At 42.9% G+C, this 23,904-nt stretch overlaps 2 protein-coding genes across 2 annotated transcripts in view; both read right to left on the bottom strand.

Moving 5' to 3' along the window:
• Window positions 1–323: 323 nt before the first annotated feature.
• Window positions 324–10,885, bottom strand: opn4xa (opsin 4xa). The gene is made up of 8 exons (XM_061698798.1): window positions 10,813–10,885; window positions 7,003–7,138; window positions 3,405–3,538; window positions 2,406–2,609; window positions 2,153–2,324; window positions 1,026–1,211; window positions 851–958; window positions 324–763 (listed from the first exon to the last, which is right to left on the bottom strand). Exons 2-8 carry the CDS (start codon window positions 7,134–7,136, stop codon window positions 463–465), a joined length of 1,239 nt encoding a protein of 412 aa, XP_061554782.1. The 5' UTR covers window positions 7,137–7,138; window positions 10,813–10,885; the 3' UTR covers window positions 324–462.
• Window positions 10,819–23,904, bottom strand: part of LOC133413884 (WD repeat-containing protein 70) — a 72,101-nt gene continuing 59,015 nt past the window's right edge. Inside the window, exon 19 of the mRNA XM_061698794.1 lies at window positions 10,819–10,924. Coding sequence (XP_061554778.1) covers window positions 10,887–10,924 — 38 coding nt within the window. The 3' untranslated portion in view covers window positions 10,819–10,886. The remainder of the gene's footprint in view (window positions 10,925–23,904) is intronic.

Raw genomic sequence — 23,904 nt, forward strand, 5'->3', positions numbered from 1 at the left:
TCTCCATCTAAGGGTTTAAATAAATTACATATTTGCAGGTTGTCAAGTGGATGCCTAAGCAACAGGGGGCACTGTTACTCCAAATTTTTTATTTTAATTTTTTTTTGCCAATGAGAAGCTTTGGGAATGTCAAAATGATCAAGTAAAATGGGAATTCTGGAGTTAAGTGTGAATATCACACCCGAATATATGATAAGTCAAAATAAAAAAAACATGATTAAATGGAATTTTCCACCATTTCACTCAACAGTGACTATTAAAAGTCCAAACCATGTACAGTATATGTTTAAAAAAAAAAAAAAAAAAAAAAAACATGTCCCTTGGTTTGCTTTGCGTCAATGTCATCCAAATTTGTACAAAATTCAAAACGTACCTTAGAAGTACATAACCGTACGTCTTGGGCTAAACTCAGCTTTTCCTTGTCTCTCAGTCGAGATATATCACTTCACTATACTTCCTTGATTACAGTGCTACTTTCCCATTTAGGCAGGGTTTTGGCAGCATCTTAGAGAGTTTTAAAAAAAATCCACACGTTTGTGAGTTGTGAAAAGTGAACTGCGAATATGCAGGGGGAGCCAAACTCACAGTGTCCATTGTGGATAAGGAAGACGAAACTGGTAGAAACTTGTTTTTGGAGACAGTTGATTGCCTGCTCAGCACCGAGTCCCTGAAGGAGGACTGGCTATGTGACGCTGACATGGGGTCCCTCCGGGGGGCCTGGGCTAGGAAGTGTAGACAGGGGACTTTTTCAGCTAGAGTGTCCCTGTCGAAGCACAGTGATTATTCCGACAAAGGCCTTGTATCGGTTTCAAGCTCACATTACCTTATTTGCTGAATATGGTGCTCTCACCTGTATTTCGAGTGAATGATGGCATAGATGAAAGGGTTGTAGATGGCCGAGGCCTTGGCAATAACTGCGGGGACGGCTTTGGAGTGGGGGTTCAGAACGCTTGCGTATCTGAAATGTGTTTTCTGCATCAGAACCTGTTCATCGTCGGTTATTATAGTTGTTCTTTCATATTTACCCTGCCCAGGCAATGAGGGTGACACATGCATAGGGTGACCAGGAGAGCACAAACACGATAATCACCACAAAGGCAATCTTGGCCAACTTCCACTCGGTCTTGATTGTCTGCTGCTGAATCAGCGTTGACTTCCTCACCTGAGAGCCCAACTTCTCCACTTCCCTGGCAGGACACGTAAAGCGGTGCCTTGAGATACGAGTGATAATCCTGTAAGTCATGGCTATTTGAACACAAACGGTGGAGCAACGGTTGTAGACAGATACTATAACAATACTCACAGCCATATATTCTTTATTCTCTGCAAAGAACGACTATTATTACTGTGGCTCACGGAGCAGCTGAGACCATTTCCATGTACGCTATGTTTGTATCTGTATTATACTGCCCCCTTGTGGCTAACAGAAAGAGGCGCACACTAGAGCTAGCTGTACAATGTCCAAGCAAAAAAATGTAGCACAAACTGTTTAATTTCTTTAAATTCTATTTAATTATGTCATTACTGTATGTTTTTATGAAGTGCTATATCATCGGTAGCCCCCTACCCACTCTTGTAGACTTGCACGCTACAAGAACTAAGACACGGGCAGGCAAAATTGTCTTGGACCCTATAATTTCAACGTAACATTTTGCCAATTCTTGCCAATTTTGCACATCTCTGTTGTGGCAATGTTCCCATCATCGTCGTCGTAGCTTCAGCACTCTGCAATGTTTGCATAACTGTATTCCACACTACTGGACACTTTGAAGTGTTCGAGGACTCTGCAGCATTTGCACAACTGTCATTTTATCATAATTAGCTCACTACTAGTCACTTTATACTGCTTGACAACTCCCCGCATCATTTGCACAATTGTCAGTATATCAGCATTACTGTGCTACATAACTGGGACCCTTACATTGCTCAATATTTGTTTAGGGGGGCTGAAGATCGGTTTTAGGGGGACTGGGACAATAAAACCTTGCCATGAACACATACTACCGCATATTTTTTGGCGGGGTTGAAAGGTTTTTAGGGGGGCTCAAGCACCTCTAAGATAGGCCTAGCGACGCCACTGCTTTAACATAATACTGTTCACACAGGAAACCGTGAGTAGTTTTGCAGAGGGTGCAAAACAATGCATATTCACCTGCTGGCGTGGCGAGTAGCCAGGAACATGCACAGATAGCAGTAGGATATGATGCCCAGTGGGATGAAGAAGACAAAGCAGCATAGCATCAAGGTGTAGCTTTTATTGGCAGGCGTCGACGTCACGTAGTCCCACGTGCATGACGTCATCAAGCCTTCTGGTATGTAAGAACCTTAAAGACCAATGCAAACGGAAAAGAAAGCGTACAGTCAAGTAATTAATCGGACAGAATGCGAGTAAACCAGTTACGTACTCCACCCCAGAAGTGGTGCGAGGCTCCAGGCGAGCGAGTACAGCCACACCAGACAAATGATGAAGCAAGTGCGTCGCTTGGAGGTCCATTGTAAGGCCTGCAGAGGCTTGGTGATGACGATGTAGCGGTCCATAGAGATGGCCAGAAGGTTGATCATGGACGTGATTCCGAATAAGGCTCCGCAGAAGGCATACATTTTACAACCTGGGAAGACAGCATTGTAACATTAAAGTCATTTCTGATGGCCATAATGGAGATTCAAGGTTCTCAAGCTTTTTTCACCAAGTACCACCTAAAAAAAAAAAAAAAAATGCTTGTGCCACCTAAGTGTTCATCAAAAACATGACAGAGGTTTTGGTTCCTAAAAAGTATATTCAATATTATTGTAATCTGCTGTTAGATTATGAACAGTTTCAACATTAACACTGTGTTTTAATGTACGAAATTGAAAGAAAAACTGAAAATCTTAAATGGTGATTCAGTCCAAATATATTATATATGTATGAAAAATGCACCTCAATAAATCAAGCAGATCTAAAAGCTGATATGCAAATGTATGGTACTTCAAAGTTAAATACAACTGAACTCTATTACCACTAGAGAGAGTGGTACGTACGCATAGCACACTTTGAGAATCACTGATTTAGAAGATGGATGGATGGATGGATGGATGGGTTGTGTGTGGAATTGGGTCAATAGATAAATAGAGGCTGTAGATAGAACAACTCGGATTAAAACTAAAAATAAATTCAAAATAAACATTAATGAAGAAGTATTCACAGACAAAATAGTTACACTGTCTAACTGTTACACTAGTTATCCACAGTACAAGTAAAGGTTTATTCAAAACAGGGCCACTTATTGAATTCAAACACAAATCAGGAGTTGTGATGGCATGAAAGACGTCTTAGTATGAACACGCATCTCAAGTAATGAATCAGTGGAAATGGAAATTCAAATAGATGAAGATAGCGGGAAATGTGATAAACGGATACGTACCCGTTTCGCCAAAAATCCAGCCCTTGTAGAGGGAGTTGACAAAGAAGATGGGTGACTGTGTGATGGCCATGAGGAAGTCACTCACTGCCAGGTTCACGATAAAGAAGTTGGGAGGGGTGCGCAGCTTCTTATTACTGAAACAAAATATTGACTTTACATTTCTTGAATTATGTAAATACAAATACAGTCATTTCCCACATATTTGCAGTTCACTATTCAAAAAAAAAAAATTCATCCCGTTGAACTTATCCCCAACATTTTGCTGAAAAACTCTCCATGTCGCATTTTTGTGCTCTTTTTATAAAGCGCTTAGATGGCGCCAAAGCCCTATATAAATAGGAAAATAGTGCAGTAATTGGTGGTGTCCAGGGGGTATGTTGAAGTCATACATCTCGACTTAGAGAGAAACTTTACATGTCTGAGAAGAGCAAAATTTAGCCTGGGTCATTAGTGGAAGGTACAGAAAGTCGTGGCCGCGTACTTGCGTTCTTTTCAAAATCCACTCACCTGTAAGCCAGTTATTTTTAAGGGTAATATAACAGTTTGGAATAATATAAAACTGGTTTTATAATTTGTGGTATATGTGTGTAAGTATTTACAGTCATGGTTCTTCGCTATTCGCGGCATGGCTCGGTACCGATCCCCAAGGAATAGTGGAGAATTATTGTAGTTGGTTATTCGGAGTGCCTGTCCACCCATCACGTGTAAAATTACACACCAACAATAAATCTTTTGTGAGCTGCCTATTTCTTAAATACAGTACCTAATTTTGGCAAATTTACAAAATACCAGGCCCACAATGTATTTCATACCACGTTTCTCCGATGACCTGGCTACTAGGCTGGGCAAAGACCTGCCATTTTCAAGTGATTACACTTTCAAGACAAAAATGTAAATAGAGCTGCAGTGAGTTCTGTTGGATATTTGTATTAGCGTCAGCTAATTGCTCTTGACAAACGACGCATATTAGAATGTTTGGTTTTCGCCGTTGAGGTGTGTGGGTGGGAGGGGCGCCAATATGTCGGTTGTTTTCCAAAACAGATTGAGTATCGACTCTAGTGTTAGCGTTGCTTGAGTGCGAGTGCAACGAGTTCCTTTGTTGCACGGACTGCATTTTGGCCTTCATAGCTCACCAGTTAGCAAAGACAGAGGGCAGCGTTGGAGGAAAAGTCATCCAATTATAAACGACCTTTGACTTAAAATGGATGACTCGGGGAACAGTGCGGTCCAGATCCCCCAAGGATTTCCAAATCAAAGCAGTATTGTCAATGCAGACTTACAATACAGATGTATTGACCGACTGTGGGTATCAACCTGCATTGCCACCTGCAACCTCGCATTTCCTCTCGTACTACTGGAATGTGTTTTGTATGTTCACCTCTCTGGCGAGTGCTAGTGTGACTAGAGACTAGAGACGATGCCGAGTTTCGGGATGATCCCTGGTGTATGGAACTCGATGCAGTCTCAGTGTTGTGCCCGACATCGACCGCTCCACGTTTCAAGCGGGCCCTCTTAACACCAGAAGTGCATGAGGTCAAACCTCAACTGATTTTCCTGTGCCGCTGGGTGTATTGTGTATACATACCAGTGAATAAGATCGGCAAGTCCTAGAGCTGTGCGATATACGGCTGTAATTCGTAGATACAACATCAAACGCCATCGTATTGTATAATCCCCTTTTGTTTTTATGTATTATTTATACCTTGCTGCTAATAAAGGAATCCTACAATTTATTTTCCTCCGCTTTGTAATAGTTTTACTGGATGAATGGTAGGCCTACTGGAACGTTAATTGAAGTACTGTATTGTGTTTATTTGAATTCTTTGCACTTTACTGCATTCCTTCAAAGGTTGTTGTACAGATGTTTGGAATGGTATTTATTTGTGCCAATTTTATTAATGTTTTATTCTTTTAATTGTCGCGGTTTATATAAAATATGTGTTATGTAAATAAATTGACCAAATATAACAGAACATTGCCATTTGTTCATGTAATTTTAGGGGGAAAATATTAGATCAGGACATATTTCATTATCGGGATATAAAATTTTGTTCATATCGCACAGCTGTAGCAACACCCATTGCATTGAATTCCTAATGACTAATGCTACATAAAGTAAGTTATATATTGATAACATAAACATTAGCTTGCTTAGCTGACATTTTGACAGGCATGGGCTTGTGACATTGGTATACCACACGTACGTGTATATATATATATATATATATATAGATAGGTTACAGTTGGGTGTACCAGCCAAAATGAGCCATGGTTTTTGCACCTTGGTTCCATGGTGGGCAAGTCAAAGATAATAATGTGACAGCAGATTGTGTAAGAGCTCTATATAAATTGCCTTGAGATATCAATTTGTTGCGTGACCAGGTTCGTATCTTGAAATACTCGTATCTCAAATCATCTTTCCCCATTGTAATAAAAAAAAAAAAAAGGCCATTAATCTGTTAGATCTCACCCCCCACCCCCCACAAAAAAAATCCCACAAAAATGTGAAGTGTTTTTTTTTTTTAATAAGGAAAAATTTCATTCTATAATATCCATCCATCCATCCATTTTCAACACCGCTTATCCTGGTTAGGGTCACGGGGCATTCTATAATACTTTTTAATAATAAAAATACAGTAATGGCATAATTAAATAGAATTTTAAAAATGTAAATAGTTTTTGTCACAGTTTCTCATTCAATTCAATACATAATATGCTGCTTATCCTGGTATGCACACCTTTGCCACCTGAGGGTAGTATAAGACAAACATACGGATATACTGTACATGGAGACCGAGGAGACGTCACAACTCATCGGCAGTAATATTATTCGTTCTTCGTAGGGCATACAAAACATGACAGTGAGTACTGTTATATCGTCTGTCTACGTGTGTTGCTGAACCATATGTGTTCCAGTATCCAATGCTAGCATTAAGCCAGCGGACTAAAGGCTAAGGTACAAACTCAACATGTAATTCTTTGTTTTATGTTTAATTTGACAGTAAACTTCAGCTGAGAGTGTCAATAAACACTTTGAAGCCTCTTTTCTGAAAAATATGTTCTAAATTGCTGCTTCTTGTGACGTAAGATGGGTCAACTGCCACCATACACCGCTTGTAAGTCAAAGCAAAAAAATTGGCCGAACGAGAGCTCGTATCTCGAAAAAAAAAATCGTAATTTGCGTCACTCGTATCTTGAGGCACCACTGTGTAAACAAAGAACATGTTTTACTATTTAGGAATAGATGTGTTCTATTACTAACAGTCTGTACAAGGTCACCCTACATTTTTTTGTACAGTATACAGGATGTACAGTATATACAATATTTGTGTAATCATAATGATTTTGTTCATTTGAATTAAAACCACATCATATCGCTGATTTTTGACAAGGCGAAAAAGACGATTTCTTTTTTTTGTGGGTCCTCATTCTTAGTCGTTGCCTGGCAACATCAACGTTCATTTCCTTTGTTTCCTTTGTGTGAGCATCTTCAGGCTGTTAGGCCCTGTTATTGACGTACCCGAATTCAGATGCTGACTTTACAACGCCGAGCTTGAACGTTGGTTATTGACAAACAAGCGAAACAAAAGATTCTTACCAAAAAAACGCATACATGACCAAGGCATTCCCCGTCACGCCAACTGTTCCGATCACCAGGACAAAAAAGGCGACGATGTAGTGAACGTGGTCCTGGACGTCCACCTGCCGGTCGAAGCTGTGTTGCCGGTCCATTTCTGTAGCAAACGCACGTACACGTATGTCACAAGTAGAGTGTAAACTTGAAAAGTTCCGTCAATTGTGTTTGCATGATCTTCAGAATCAGAATCATCCTTATTGGCCAAGTATGTTAAACACTTCCTCAGATGGTGCGGAATCTCAATACCTGTGGCTGTGAGTGTGACTAGTTTGTAATTTGTTAGTCCCCGGGTGTAACCCGTCTCTTGGCCTAAGGCCCACCGCGCACTGAGCGACGTGGCCGAACGCGCCTGAAGTGGACCGTCGCCCAAAAGATGTACAATTGGCGACTCTTCGCCACACACCAAGCCATTGAGTGCTGCACATCTACCCACATGCTGCAACGGATAAACTGCAACCCTGTATCGGGTTTTAGGCTACACATTTACAATATACTGGACTGTATTATTTTTTTTTTTATGGAACCACAAAAACATGCCGCGATTGTCAAGGGAGAGGCACATGGACACAGAGAGTGCAAACAGGCGAGAAAAAAAGGAGAGTGTGATATTATGAGAGGCTGTTGGTAGCGATGGATCTCCCCATTCACTGTGTCCGTGAATTTCCGCGACAGAGACTCTCCACACTTTGCTTTCTAGCTCCAGTTACATATGGGATCAAAAATATAGTTAAGTATTATTGTAAAACACAATACCTGGTGCTTTGGTGCCAATGGTGCCTTGAGATAAGAGTTGAATTCATTCCGTGACCGAAATAATCTCCTCAATTATACCATTGATACACTGATGCTATTTGTTATCCCATCTATGGCATTTTGTTTGTTAGCATTAACCTATAAGTGGACTTTTCTTAAGGCAAGGCTATATGGTTGTTTGTTATGTTAAGTTTGACAGTAAACTTCAACTGGGGGTGGCAGCATACAACTCGAAAGGCAGTTTTGTGGACGAGTGGTTAAAGTGCCCGCCTCACACTTGAGAGGTTATTTGAAACCGTGCTCTGTTTGGCGTTTGGGAGGGGTAAAACTATTAAAGAAAATCTTTATATGGTCTCTCTATATTGCATGTGTGCACAGACAGCGGGTAGGTCTGCCGCAATAACATTGTGATGGCATCCCTCTGCATTCACAGCCAATTTGGAAAGGAAAACTTAAGCTAAATTGATGTGTCTTGAGAGGGTCACCTTTAGGACAGAAGGAGAAAAAACAACAACCGATCACAGTCCAAATCAAGCAGGAACAGACCTAGGTGAGAATTAACGATGGGGCGGATGTGCGGGGAGTGCGAGTCTTCAATCAGTCACAATTACCCAACGCTGCGCTGCCTTCAACACATTTACCAAAGAGGCGATTAAGTCAATACTTTTGTGATTAGGAAAAAAGCGGTTGCTTTTCCTTGTGGACAATTCACAGCTGGAGCGGTGATTACAAAAGGATTTCCATGCTTTGTTAATGTGATGAACTGCAGCATGTGCACACCGGTATGCGCAATATTATCATCACTCTTAAACACGCTTCCCGTTATGTCATTGGAGAACATCAAACCAAATTTGGTTCAATGTTTACTTTTTTATATATATATGCCGGCATACTCCATGTTCGGGCACAACCTGCAGGAAGAGGTTGCAAAAGTACTCACAATCTTTACTCAAGTAAAAGTGCATATACTTTGTAAAAAAAAAAAAAAAAAAAAAAAAAAGAAGGTTCTGTTGAAAGTAGTAGTACTGATTCAACTCATTTGAGTAAAAAAGTACAGATTATGAAATGCATGTAGGGACAAAAGAGTGCAAATTTATTTTGACTGTCAATTATAATAATACAAATGATAACTTGCCACAACTGGAAAAAGTGTTTTCACAGGCAAAAAAACAAACGTGGCCCATAGTTTTGCTGTTGTTGTGAGCTGATTAACAAAAGCTAGCTAATGATATGGAAAAAAAATATATACATCTTACCTCAAATGTGTATATTCAGATTAGAAAGAGAATTTTTGAAAACCAGAAGCGTGTGTTTTTTAGGCTGGCACAAATTACAATTTATTCGCCACCAATTATTGTCAGAGCCTACAACATCAAGCAATTCTCTTTTATAAGACCTTGGATAGGGAATATCTTGCTTCTCCGAATCTGTTCAGTCATCATTGTTAGTGCTTTCCAGTTTACGTTCCGCCGTGTCACTGCTGTCCCTGTTTATTTTCCGCCTCATAAGACCCCTAGAGCTCAATAAAAAAAAAAATCTCCACCGCGGTTGACTTTACCTCTGTGTTTACGTTGTGTCGTTATCCGTGGCGTTTGGAAAAAAAAAAAAAAAGTAACAATCCTATTTTGGCAAACTAAGGAGTAGAAAGTAAAGATATCTGTTTTCAATTGTAGCGAGTAAAAGTAAAAAGTCGTCAGAAAAAAATAAATATGACTTACAACTTCAAGGTGAAGGTTTTGAAGGTTTATAATCATTGCTATATCAACGCTAGTTTCGGTAGGCTGTCTATGGCATTTAATATTGTGTGTTGGCATTAAGCTAGCGGACTTCCATAAGACAAGTTTAATGTGACTCGGTTGAATACACAACGTGCAGTTCTCCTTTCTTATCTCTAGTTTTACAGTAAACTTGGACTGTGAGTGGCAATAAACATGTTAGCAGTAGCTAATGATTTGTATTTAACGAATCTCTGTACTTTGTGACTTCCCAGTTCCCACTACTGCGTGGACATGCAACACACGGCATCTCATGGTCACACCGAGAGACCCCCCCCCCGTCCCCCCCCACTCCCACCCCACCCACTTCCGCTGTGCTCAGTGAAGGCTTGTGCATCAGACGGACCTTCCGTCACCTCTTACTTCCACTTATTAGGCAGCAAGACTCGGTCTTGCACGCGAGACGCATAAACCAAGTGCATGTCTGACTGCGCTGAGACAGCCTATAGAAGCAACAGGCAGCTATCAACACAAAAGTGTGTGCATAGAAAGCAACTACATTGATAAAAACAAGCTTTTGACTCTAGATTTTTTATTTTAAAGTACTGTGTATCAGTTCATTTTATTATCACATAGTAATGACAATGGAGTCAAACGCCGTGATAGCTGATCTAAACACAATGAATTTTTGTTTTTTAAATGTTAAGTGTTTACAGATGTAACTTTTAAAAATATTTTCCTTTTGGAACTTTTAGAAAAAAAATAAAGGTATTTTTACATTTTTTGTATTCTTTTTCCAACAGGATCAACGTGTCGTTATACATTTTCATCAATATTATTTTTCTTCAATAATTGACTCGGAGAAATCATGTGTTTCTAATAATTTCATGTTAACATACATTTATATATATATATTTTTTCTGCCTAAGAGAAACCTGAAGAAATTGCGTAATAAGCGGATAGGCGAAGCCATGCAGTTGAATTTTTATTTTCTAATGATTGGCCGGGACAAATCATTCAGTTCTAACGTTAATTCATGTCAATATCAATTGGTATATATTTTCTAAACAAATGGCCTGGAGAAAGCATGCAGTTCAAATATCCTTTGATGTATTTTTGTTAAATATATATAATACGGAATGGCACCGGGTGTATTTAGACCAACCACTTAATTTATTCAGTTTGGTTCTGTACCCGATAAAGTGCCACAGTCTATAACGATGCACACGGTCAAAACAATAAAGTGATAGTTTTACCACAAATACGTGCATTAAAATTCTGATTTTGATAGCCTTGATTTTACCTTTTTTTGCGTGGAGAATGAAGCTCCTGTCTCTTCGCTGTTGCGTGCGCCTCTCGAATCCCCAAGTGAGAGATTCAAGTCATACGGTGCGGCATCGGTGTGCTGCTGCCCACTAAGAGAATATGAAAATATGCTGACAGAAAACAAGCAGCGGCACATTGACCATCCCCCTGCTGGCAACCCATCACACACAGCTCGTATTTGGCATCATGCATTGATCAAGCCAGTGTGTGGTTTTGTCCATGCGTGCGTGCATGGCAACACGCACATCACTTTGCCCTGTAAAGGTCGGAAGAGGCTGTGATCGGGGGGAGTTACTATACATCAGTAAAACAAAAATGAAACCTAAACTAATAAACACATTAGCTTGACCACAAAATGTCGGCTGACTTTAAAAAGTGACTGTATAAGACAGTGTGCAACCTGATCTTGTGTCTAATGGTCTTTGTGTCTCAAAAGTGTTCTTTGTCAATTGACTGTCTGTTGTCGTACTCGGGCGGCTCCAACTCCCGGAGACAAATTCCTTGTGTGTTTTTTTTGGACTACTTGGCAAATAAAGATGATTCTGATTCTGATTCGGAGAGGTTGGCAGTTATTCAATTCCCCCCCCCCCCACAGCAATTGTCACAGAAAACAATTTAAAGGGAATGACGGGAGCCACTTTGATTGGCGGCGAATGAAATACACTCACAGTGGCGCGACTCGCCCACTTGTCAGAGCCGTCGGGCTGTGCTGGTCTACGAAATTACCAACACCGGTCTAACCCTCCCCTGGCACACACTTGCGCCGCCTGCCACACCAGAAGCCCGAGCTGTTCTTGATTTGAAATTTTGTTTTTGGGAATGTACAGTTCATTAAAAATCAAAAAGAGGTGATAAACGTACCTGTCGACTGTCGAGCAGAAATTAATTCCACATTGCTTCTGAATCAAATGAGTGATGGCCATTTTTTTCCCCCGCATGTTTTCCAGAAGTGGATATTCCAAAAAATTAATCAGTTCCAAAAGTCCAAGCTAACAGCTCAGCATGAGGCTGCGAAGAAAATGATTAACACCACGACTGTCACACCTTCTGTCTCTGATAGGTTCATCATCCTCAGTGATTTCTTTAAAAAAAAAAAAAGTACCGGAATCTTTCCCTTTAATATGCAGTGGTTGAGATGAATCTTATTATTTTAAGTTAATGGCTGCAATCCTAGATTTAAGTTACATTTCTTCAACAAGCCTCCTCCAACTGCATGCCATGTGACCAACTACTTTTTTCCGGTAACAGTCGTCTAACCGGGGTGAGGAAAAATTACGCTAGGGCTAGTTCAAGTTTGCAAAGTGGATCAGAGCGAAGGAGCAAGCATGGCTAGTACTGCAAATAACCCTGAAATTGCAGAACCTCCGAGCTCATTTAGATCAGCTGTATGGGAGCATTTTGGCTACCGGGTTGATATCAGCGACGGAAATCACGGCAACGTGGCAGGCTGGTTAGCGCATCTTCCTCACAGGTCTGAGGACCGGGGTTCAAATCTGGCCTCGCCCGTGTGGAGTGTGCAGGTAGTCCGGTTTCCTCCCACATTCCAAAAACATTCATGGTGGGTTAATTGAAAGCTCTAAATTGCCCGTAGGTGCGAATGGTTGTTTGAATCTATGTGCTCTGCGATTGGCTGGCGACCAGTTCAGGGTGTACCCCGCCTCCTCCCCGCAGTTAGCTGGGATAGGCCCCAGCACACCCGCGACCCTAGTGAGGAGAAGCGGTACGGAAAATGGATGGACTACTTTTGCATGTTAGGATGGGCTGGAGTTACTTTATTCTGTTACTGTTAACATTTAAAGAGGCTTAAGTTCAATGCCTTTGTTTGTTTGGTGTTGTCTGTTTGTTTGAAGATGACTATTTCATTATGGAAGAAAAATGTTGGACAAAATGATTGGGGTAAATCAAGCTTTTAGTATGATCTGTAAACATTAAAGAACAGAACGTGAAATTGGTCATTTCCCAATCATTGATCAAGGACATTTCTTAGAATGCCCATCGCTAGTTCCAAGAAGGCCTAATAGATGCAATGACTTAGAAAATGGGTCGATCCACTTGCACACGTTAGTTCAAAAATCACTTGACTCCACTATGTTATATCACAGGAAATTAGGAGCTACATTTTTTTTTTTTAATCAATTACGTACTGTTTAATATTTCTTGGCTGACGCTCACAAACTTTCTTTGTCAAGCGAATCACAGTTGTGACAACCAGCTGATAATCATGTGTACAAAGCGTATCTGTTGTCCGCATGAAACATTGATAAAGATTGCTTTATTATCTTCCAGTAAGTTTTAAAGACACGTTTTGTATCTGGCCTTCAGGTATAAAATGAGCGCGGCCTCCCCCCTCGGCATCAAGAACACAAGGCTGCCATAACTTATGCCAAGTAACTCAACAACGCAGACTGGCTAACAGTTAGCCACTTAACAGACGGCAATGTCTTGAGCCAACATCAGCCGACTCTACACTCTCATTCGCTGACTCTCACGGGGCAGGCCCCGCCTTTTAAAGCCACACACATACAAAGTCACAGATATAACACATATATATGTAAAATGCAAGGACGGCACACCCGATGAGCTCTTGCAGCCCATTACAGTGGATGGGAATCAGGAGCCATTTGTGGTAACTTCAACTTGAGTCAAGCCTCATCATAAGATAGTAGAGCCATTTGATCTCTCCCTGCCAATCAGCAAAGTAATAATAACAATGGAAAAGTACCCAAACTGTCACATTTTCAAGGATTTTGATGAGTGGCTTAAAAGAGCACCCAATCTACAGTCCATCATCCCATCTTTCATAATTGTTCAAATTCTCTACATCCATTATTTGTATGCCGCCCTTCATGTGCCTGAATCTATGAGGATTATTGGGTCAGTTGGAAAGTTCTCCTGAAGTAATAAACATCACATCCATTTATTTAAAAGTACTCAGAAATGTAGAACTGAAGACAAATTCATTGTCTCTGGCACTTGTTTTCAAATGGTGAGCGCAAGAATAGTCATTCTACTGCTTCCTGCTGTATCAAACATAGAGGGAACGGAAGTGTGAGAAACTTGTCGACTCGTCATAGTGCATCAACGGGTACTTTCGCACAGCCTGTGAAAAGATGATGCAATCAGCGGGTGCTGATTGATTCCAAGTTTGACACCGCGGACGAGGACGCCAAAGCTGAGACGGCCGACGATTATCTATCACAAAGCCTCGTTGTGGATAGGAATCTATGCATGGAACGTACTGTAGCCATGCTGACTTTGAACCAGAGGGGGTTGCCAGCCAATCCAGTCGTTCTCAATTATTTTCTGTTATGCCCCCTCCCCTCTCCCCCCACATACTTGCATTGTTTACTTTTAACAGTCTCCGGATGCAACAAGCTGCAATGTTGAATCGGGGTCCGCCATGAGGAGAAATGTATTATCTAATGACACAGACGATCAGCGATTCCATTATTAAATCAAGCCCACTTCACCGTGCACATATGGATTTAGCGGAGCTTTGGTTAAAGCTAGTGGGACTGTAACACACAGGAATGGGGGATTATTACTAAAGCTCATCTCCATAGCATTAAAACCTGTGCTTTTTTCATGGCAGTCATTCAAATAGTAGGACAAAATAACTAAATTACACAAAATACTGAACCGACGGAACGTTTTTTTGCTCCGGAATGCCTTAAAACTGTTGAGATTTTACTATAACCTGCACAGATTCAAGACACCCTGTGCCAGATGCAGCGAAGCAGCCCCAGAACATAACCGTAACTGAGACCAAGTTTTCTGACACTGCACAGCAGCATATTTCACTCCAGAATGCTTTGATATAGTCTTCCGATTTCAGCGAATCTATCTGGATAGATTCGAGACACCCTGCGCCGGATGTAACAAAGCAGCCCCAGCATTATGGAGAAATGACCAGACTGGTTTTTATGGAAGTTAGCACTGTGTAGCTTTCGGTCAAAGAAGAACATTCTAGATCTGGACAGCACAGTGACCTAGTGTTTAGCACATCTGCCTCACATTTTTTTAATTCAGTGTTTGAATCTTGGCTCTGGCCTTACTGTACAGAGTTTGCATGTTCTCATGTTGTGTAATTTTTTTTGGGGGGGGTACTCTGGCTGCCTCACAAATCCCCAAAGCATGCATATTTACCTACTTGAAGACCATAAAGTGTCCATAGGTTTTTATGTGAGCGTGGAAGTTTGTCTATATGTGGCCTGCCATTGCCTGGCAACCAGTCCAGGATGTACTCCGCTTCTCTCGCCCAACATCAGCTGGGATAGGCTCCAGTTCACCCACAACTCCAATGACGTTGCTATAGAAACCGAACGGATTGTAAAGATCTGTGCCCTGCAACTGAGTGAATACCAGTCCCTGAAAGGTTACAGCAGCTCTTTCTGCGGAATTATTGAGGAAGTCAGATTTATTTTTTTTTTTTTAGCGGCCTGGTCTAGTTTTTATTACTTTGCGCTATTTTAGGAGCCAAATCTATGGAGAACGTTAAAAGTGTGAACAATGAAGAGGGCAACCGAGGTGTTTACATTAATGGAACATTTGAGACAACCTACATGCGCCGATGCCCTCATTGCGTGTGAAAATAAAACGCCGGAACTGTCAACACCTGGCAGCGAGCAGACAGAAGTAAATACAGACCGGGCCAGAGTGTGAAGAGCAAAAAATCTGCGGATAATTCATGGACACGATAAATGCATTGAGGAAAAGAAAAAGGAAAAAAATGCAAACCCCCAAAATTCTTCTGTAAGCGGGAATAAAAAGCCAATAAGCGGTTTATCCCCCCAAAAAGAAAAAAAAAACTGAAAGCCAAAACAGAAAACAAATTGAAAAAACTTTTCTTTTTTTTTTAAGTGAAAAAAATCCACAAATAGGTGAATCCGCGTATGCCGAACCCCGAATATGGGGGTCCACTGTAAAAATACATATACACAGCGATGCCTTGAGATACGAGTTTAATTCATTCCATGACCACGCTCAAAACACTCTTATCGCAAATCATTTTTCCCCATTGAAACGCATAAAAATGCCATTAATCAGTTCCAGCCTCCCCCCCCCCCCCCAAAAAAAAAAAAAAACGAAACATTTTGTAATGTTTTTACAATGAGAAAAAGCACTCTATAATATTGATAGATTACTGTAGCTCGTCGTTAGCCCGTCTATGGCCTTTTGCTTAGCATTAAGCTAACGGAATCCATGCGGTTGTTTTCCTACACAACCTGTAATTGTTTAGTTCGACATTAACGTCAAGTGGGAGTTGCGGTAAACAGTTTATGCAATGTCAATCCAGCCTTAATATTCCTTGTGCCAACATATTTGCCGTGTTTCATGACAGCGCTGTTCTTGGAAGCACCTTGCTGCTTCCCCCCATTGATGCATTGTTCCACATCCTCTTCCTGTTTTCCGCAAAGGCCGCAGCTATTGTTTCGTTCGTGTTTGCGTTTCGGACCGAACCGGCCCCATCAACGCTGCCGTGTCCTCATGTGTCGGTGTCTCTTGTCGCTTTTGCGATGACTGATGTGTATCAAGAATGATTCATGACTCCAAGGCGCATTCGCCGACAGGCTAAATCGTTTTTGTGAGGCATTGAAGTTTTGCCAATGAAGGAGAGATTATCCAACAAAGCTCAATGCATGCATGTTTACCTTTTGGCTCGGATGTAGTCTTTTAACCCTCCGTTCCCAGACAGCAAATGGATGCGGAACGGGGCCAACCGCCCCCTAAAACCACACTTCGTGTACGGTTCACTTGGCAAACCGTCGTTAATCCCTTCTTGGAGTGTGGATGTTGTACAACAGTTCCTAATAAATTGGAAGCTGTTGCAAATAAAGTAAAGTACTAGATTAGACTTTACAAAAACAAAAGGTTTATTTTTTTAACAACTTTTTAACAAGATGACGTTTGCTCTAAAACTAAACATAAAACAAAGAGAAATACAGATTGTGTATTTAAAACAACCACAAAATGTTCCCTTCCTCTGGCTTAATGCTAACATGCAATGCAAAATGCCACAGACGGGCTAATGAATGGGTTCGAAAGTTGCGGTCTTATAACCCTTTCAGCAATGGATATTTGAACATCAACGGTGCATCCACACATGTAAACAGACAATACAACAATACTCACAGGCATATTTTTGTTACGCTCTGTGAAAAACGACTAACATGCTTCCACACTCGCTCACGCCGGTGGGTGAGTAGTGCACACCAGAATGAGTTGAATTAATTCATTATGATGCACAAACTGTTTCTTTACAGTTTTATTTAATGGTGTTATTACCTATGTTTTAGAAAGTACATATTAAGTGTTGCTATTTTCCTTACGAGAGAACACAGTTTTTTTTTTTTTTTGCGGGCAAATGAGCAGTATGCAAGGATTAAATTGTATGTGTGTGTGTGTGTGTGTGTGTGTGTGTATTATTAACGCAAGGGTCACGAAGCTTTTTTAAACTGAGAGCTACTTCTTGGATGCTGATTAAAGCCAAAGGCTACCAGTTTGATACGTACTTTTGAAGTAATACATAGGCCCAAATGACCTTTATTTTATGTTATTATTAATAATTAATCATATTTATCGATGCGAGGATAATGACCCTTTTATTTGTAAGGCAGGAAACACAAAAATATCAACATGTAACACGAGTATAAATGATCACTTCTACAACCTTCATAGGAAATCACAATGTCCCATCACTGGTGAGTTCATTTTAGAACAGGCCCGCGGGTTACTCATGTGGTCCCAGGGAGGCTACCTGGTGCTCGCCATGTTGGGACCCCTGTTTTAAGGAGAATCTGAAATTGTTTTTGTCATGGATGTTTAGCGCCCCCTAGTGGACATTTTCCGGACTTTGCAGACTGATTATGTCTCCCTGTAGGGAGTGGTGTAGCAGCTGCAGGGGGTTCGAGGTGGGCCTCTCTCCTTGTAAATAGTGCGTTGACACGTGTGTGACCACTCGGCTGTGTGTGACCCCCCCCCCCCCCCCCCCCCCCCCCCCCGCAAAAAAAACAACAACAACTGAAAGCTTTGCTGTACCACCTTCGGGGGGAGGTGATGGGGAGTGGGCTGATCTTGATCTCCAAGAATTTTGACCGATTGGAAAGCGCCACATCCGGTTTTTCACGCACATGCAGAGGTGGCAAAAGTACTCCTGCTCACAGATACTTGTTTAAAAAAAGAAAAAAAACTGGTATAATAGAAGTACTGATTCAACTCCTTTACTTAGGTCAAAGTACAAAAAGGACAGACTCTAAAATGTATTTAAGTACACATCAATCAAACTACATAATCCACGAAAGTCCACTTAATGCTAACACACGACGCAAAACGCCATAGAAAGAGTAACGAAACCAGCATCGATGTTGTGGTAGTTACGGCTATTTGAGAACAATCGGTGCAGCAAGAGATGTAGACAGGCAGTATACTCACACAGGCACACATGTTTTAATCAGGACAACTCATACTAGCAGTTTACTGAATCACTTGGTTGTGAAACTTTTCTTCGTGTAGGACTGTATGGCCCCCGGTGGGCAACACCCGCACGGTAGAAGGAGCACAATGTGGGAGTGGAAAGGATGAATGGCTTTTGCATTCATTTCAGTGGGGAAAGATGAGGGACCTTTGTCTGTATTGTAGGGAACAAGTGGACTGGCTGCAAGGTAGCTGTTGCGGAGGCCTATTGCTTCTCTCCGAGCTGCTCTCGGTTCAAGTTCCGCATTTGTTTACATCCCCATCGTCTGCTTGTTTACGTTTGTCAAAAACAGTCAGCCGGAGAGTGTTGGCCCCCGCGTTCTGTAATTGTTCCACGTCTTTGTCGCTCTGCTTCTCGTGAGGTTCTAGTTTGATCCGCTTTAATCCGGCGGCGGCCCATTATAGTCGCAGGGCCAAGTGAAGGATTACGCTCCCAACTCCATTCAGCGCCTACTTATTTTGAGCTTGAGCACATCTGGGCTGTTTTATGACTTCGGCCGGATTGAGCCTCACACGCTCTCTTGGGTAAGCAACACACTGCACGACATTTATTACGATACCACCGTATCCCGTCATTTACGATCGCTGGGCTTTAACACCGTCGGGGCGGCGGGACCAGAAGACGTGTCACCGGTCGATGCGACCGGATACACCTGTTACCATGGCGATGATAACGACAAAGGATCACGCCAATGTATGGTATTGTTTGATGATTTAAAGAACAAAAAGATGGAAAACGTGGCGTCGTCACCGCTGCTCGGCAGTGGGCTGTCCATTCAAGAAGCGCCAGCACTACCGTTTGTATGTAGACATGCCGGCGTTCTGTCTAGTCGCGCTCTAAAGCTTTGGTAAACATTAGTTCGCGTTGACAACAGCAAGCGCGGGAGGCGAAGCGCCGGTCACTATACGCAATCCTATTGGTCGACGTCGAGGTGCGCTGTCTGAGAGGGCCAAAGCGTTGTTCGTGGATTATGCCAGACTACGAGAGGTTTTGTCGCTCCCGATCTGGGAAATCGCCCGAATTATCGGGGCTAAATTCCTGTAACACTCACACATACACACGAACAGACTCGCGCACAGGTGCACGCACGCGCTCACACACTCCCTTTCTCTCATTGTGTGCAACCGAACAAAAGTTTAGCAAAGCAACGAAACGTGGCGCTGGGCCTTTAATAGAGGCCGCCTGAAGAAACCGGATGGCGACAGACACTGGATGCGGTCCCAGCGACACAGGAGCACAGGTGTGGCATTCAAGGGAGAGGTCTTCAGGTGCATCTTTTCAAAGCCGACGCGATGCAGTGCGCGTCTGCGGCGACTCGGCCACTCCAATTGACGCAGCGGCGACCTTTGATCAGCGCCGTCATCGCTCAATTTAACCGCGTTGGTAAAAAGATACACGGAGAACAATAAGCCCCGAAACGTGGCTCACTCCCGTGCCCCCCCTCCCCCACCGCTCTCGTCCTCATTGTCCACACACGCAGGCCCGGAACAATGGCGAGCGGGCGGACTGGGCGGAGGCTCACCGCAAGCCTGGTAACACGAGGAGACACCAAAGGCCAGGTGAGTGAAAGCCTCCTCTGCCTCGTGGGACATGTTTCACAGTCCGGCCGCGTCTGCCAGCTTTTTTGTGGTCGCGCTCGTCGTCTCCGGGTCTCGACGCTCCCCCGCGGCCAGAACCAAAAAGCTCCCATCTGCTGTGGGGGGGGGGGGGGCGGTGGGGGGTTACCGATGGCTCCGAGCGCTTTGATCTCGTTTCAATTTTGACACTTCTTTGTTGTACACTTGCAGCCGCTACAAAGATTGCGAAATGTGTTGGAAATACGATCAGTCGTCTTTCTCCAAAAGCTTTGCCCTCTGCAGCTCTGGTTTTTTTTTTTTTTAAAACAGCAGAAAAACCTCGATGAAGGAATGTGTGATTGACACGTGGCCGACTTGTGAAGCAGGGTACAAACACAAGCCGTCAATCGGGCCAAATTTTCCCTTGCTTCCAATCAAAATCAGTCAATGTATAAAAGATTATCCGGAGCAATTATCCTGTGGTGTGCGATGTCTCAAGAGTGATTTTGCGGACACAATTTTAGCCTCGCAAAGCCCCAAATTCTCGGCGCTAACGCACTGTATATCTCTGCTCACCATGCATACCACCCCCCTCACTTTCCGTTCCCGCAGTTTTATTCACGTTTGTCCCTAAATTCCGCCATACATTTGGTCAATCGTCTTTTTTCAATTTTCTACCCGAAACGACTGGAACACACTCCAACAAAGGATAAAACCGACATCATTCATTCGTGTATATCTTTTTTGTTTTATTTTGCTCTGCTGTCTGCAGTCAGGTCGGCATTGCAAATGAGAATCTGTTCTCAATTGCCTTACCTGGATAAATAAAGGTTCAGTCAAAAATATATTCCGCCAGCTACATGCATCATGTCCTGTCTGTCCCGTCCCATCCATCCGCAAGGCCGGATGGGTTGTTGCTCCACAGCTGTTTCAGCATGTCAATCGGGCCGTTCCGCGCGCAACCGTTGGCACGTGCCAACGGTTGGTAACCTGAACCTGAACGCAGCATCCTAACCTGCGGTCAGCTCGCAAAGACAGCTGTGCTTCGCCTTTGCGAGCCGAAAAAGCCTGCGACACATCTCGGATCTTGTTACCCTTGAGGAAAACTCTGCTTTTGGTCAAGCAGTCAACCTTTCAAATATGTTTTAGCAACGTTTTCCGAGCGGGACGACAGCGTGCTCGGAGACGTTACACATCTGACACCCGAACCCGGACCTACGACCTCGGCGTGCGTATTCAGATTCTTGGACTATCAGGTGGACTCACAACAACGATCAAAAAAGGGCTCAAAGTTGTCTCTCCGCCCTGTGGGACTCACTTCGCTGTTCGCTCCGTGTCAGTCTCGCCCGTCGGGCCGAACGCCTTTGGAGGGTTAGCAAACAAACGATCGCGACGATAACGCGCGATCATCCCGACGCCCTTTTGGTCCTTTTTTTATCAGCGCATTACACAGGACGGAGTTGCTCTCGCTTCAGCTCGCACGCTCACGTCGACTAATTTTAGATCCTGACCGGACGTCGTTGGTTTTAACACAAAAGCGTACAACGCCGTGGTTGTGATATTTCGTTGGCTCATATTTGATCAAACGACACCGCAGCTGCTTAAGTCTTAACCACTGATCCCGGGACGCACTTATACAACCGGTAGCTATCGCTAATTTCCCTGACCTTGGAAGCGGAGTTTCCCATGCACCTCCACTCCCGAAGCAACTGATTAGATTATTGTGGCATTAAGTCCAATTGTGTTCACTCTGTCTGTTGCTCTGAGTGGCTTGTAACACGCTGTTCAGGAAGCAAAGTTCAAGGTTGCCTCCGTGTGTGTTTGACTCCCCTTTCTTTTCATTACAAGAGAGACTCCACACTGTTTTTCTTTTGTTTTGAGGCTCACTCGGCGCCACATTATTTGATCACATTACAGTGAACCCCCGCATATTTGCGGTTCGGCGTTCGCCCGTTTGCCGATTCGCCTTTTTTTTGTATTCACGTCTTGTCTAATGTAAGAAAGTTAGCATTCTATAATACTGTACGTTTATAAAAACATACACTAATGAGATAATTAGATAGAATGTAAAAATATTTAACAGCCACTTTTTTTTTTTTTTTTTGCTTCTATTCAAAGGACATTGTGCTGCTCCTTCGGTTCACTTACTCAATCAGCCCACGTTCAGGATGTGCTAAAACTGGAGATTCACACCATGAATGAGCACGTCTATCTGCCTCCACGACCGTGCGAGAATCCAGAGAGTGGGGTGCAACGCAAATCAGAGATGTTGGTGTGATTCTTAGTATATAGTCGTAATAGTATTCTTATTAGTAGTCCTCGTAATATCAGTAGTAGTATTATTAGTAGTGTTCAATAGCCGCTTCGGGGAAGGGACTCCAAGGTGACTGGATGACGTGATTTCCCGACTAGCCACAATGCGGTCACGCTGCTCTGATCAACTCCGGAACGTGATCTGCTCTTGTATTACCGGCCGCGTGTGCATATACTCTTTCTCACAGACCCGTGTGCAGGAGGCGCCAATATGCAAGTGTGCCACGCCACATTTCGTGTAAGGCGACCGAGGAACACGAGGTTTCTGTTGCCGGGTTCTACGTTCTTAGAAAGGCGGAGAAAATGACGCTTTTGGGGGTTGCACCTCGCAACACGTACCAGGCAGGATTAGGACGGGCAACCGGATCGGAGCCTCGCCGCTGTCACTCTGGGACGTTCGCTCGCAAAAACATCCACTGTGCTTGCCTCGCTCGTTTGAGTAACCTCGTTACTTTCCGGGCGGAGCGGCGCGCTTATATTGTCGTTTTAGCAAAGACATGCAGGAATCGGGTTAAGATGTGCGTTAAATATAAAATCAGAAAGAAGCGTAACAAGCATCTTCCTCCCAGCGTCGTCTGCCGGTACTGGACTTGCCATTTGTCTCCCTCATCATTGACGTGACAAGCCAAGATTCACTCCCTCATCTTTGTCTTCTACTCAAAAGCTGTGCTGATCTAAAATTAAAAAAAAATATATATATATATATATACATATATATATATATTTTTTTAAATGCAACGCCGCAAAGTTCCCGCACTCACTGAAAATGACAAACCGGAAGTTATACATTAGACCTAGCAATGTCTCCCGTTTGTAAAAAAAACTAACTAAACATTGTTTTGCATTTCTGTAGCAGAAACTAATCATAAAATAATCACTTCTTCTGAAGAATCCGTCTTTTTCCCCACCTAATGAGATCATCAAAAACAGAATTAAAACGTTCCAGAAAACACGGTGGGGAGGCGGGGCCTAGGCGTAGCCTACATCATATGACAGCGACGACTCTGTTGTTGTAATACATAATTCCAGCCGAGGGGGGGCGACAGAAGCGACTCATTCCATCTTTCAGTCTTTACATTTTATTATGTCGTTAACCAACTGTATAGTTTTTCTGTTTTCTTTTCTTTTTCGCGTAGCCACGTAACAAATTTAACTGGGCCCTCTGCTGGATCTGGTGGGGCACCACCCTACTTTCCTTTAATACAAAGTGGCCACTGGCAAAGGTTATAATAAAAATAACTCCGTCCAAATCCGTAAGACGAGACACTCGTATAAAATGCGATGCCACTTCCACCCGAAGGAGCTTTTCATCTTTTGAGCATTACTATTTTTTAAGACTAAGACGACAGGCGGGCGGTCTTTGAACACTAAACGCCATAAAGCCGGCACAAAGTCTGACACCGTGCCACCTCGGGGAGCGGGCAAGGGAGGGGGTCTATCTTGTAGAACGTCTTCCTCGTAGAGTTCAAGCTATGGCGTGAGTCCGCATTCGTCCTCAATTTTCCCCAGACAGTGCATCATCTGCAGCCATTTGTGTTCTGTTATGTTGAAGTAAAAGAGATCTTACGATCTTGACTTTGTTTCTATTGTGACTCAGTGAAAGCCGTTGGTCCGTGGGAGAGCGATTCGTGGAGTCGCGGTCACTGCTGGGGTGATAATTCACCCTTGACCAATAGAGAGTTCTTCACACGCCCTGCAGGAAGTCATGCGGGAAGATACTGTCGCT

Source organism: Phycodurus eques, chromosome 15 (assembly GCF_024500275.1).
Source record: "Phycodurus eques isolate BA_2022a chromosome 15, UOR_Pequ_1.1, whole genome shotgun sequence".
Taxonomy (NCBI): Eukaryota; Metazoa; Chordata; class Actinopteri; order Syngnathiformes; family Syngnathidae; genus Phycodurus; species Phycodurus eques.

Excerpts from the sequence above, each read along its gene's own strand:
- opn4xa (XM_061698798.1), bottom strand. The coding sequence starts at position 7,136 with ATGGACCGGCAACACAGCTTCGACCGGCAGGTGGACGTCCAGGACCAC. Across the intron at positions 2,610-3,404 it reads CTGGATTTTTGGCGAAACGG|GTTGTAAAATGTATGCCTTC; the intron begins GTACGTATCCGT and ends CTGTCTTCCCAG. Across the intron at positions 959-1,025 it reads ACCCTCATTGCCTGGGCAGG|ATACGCAAGCGTTCTGAACC; the intron begins GTAAATATGAAA and ends AACACATTTCAG.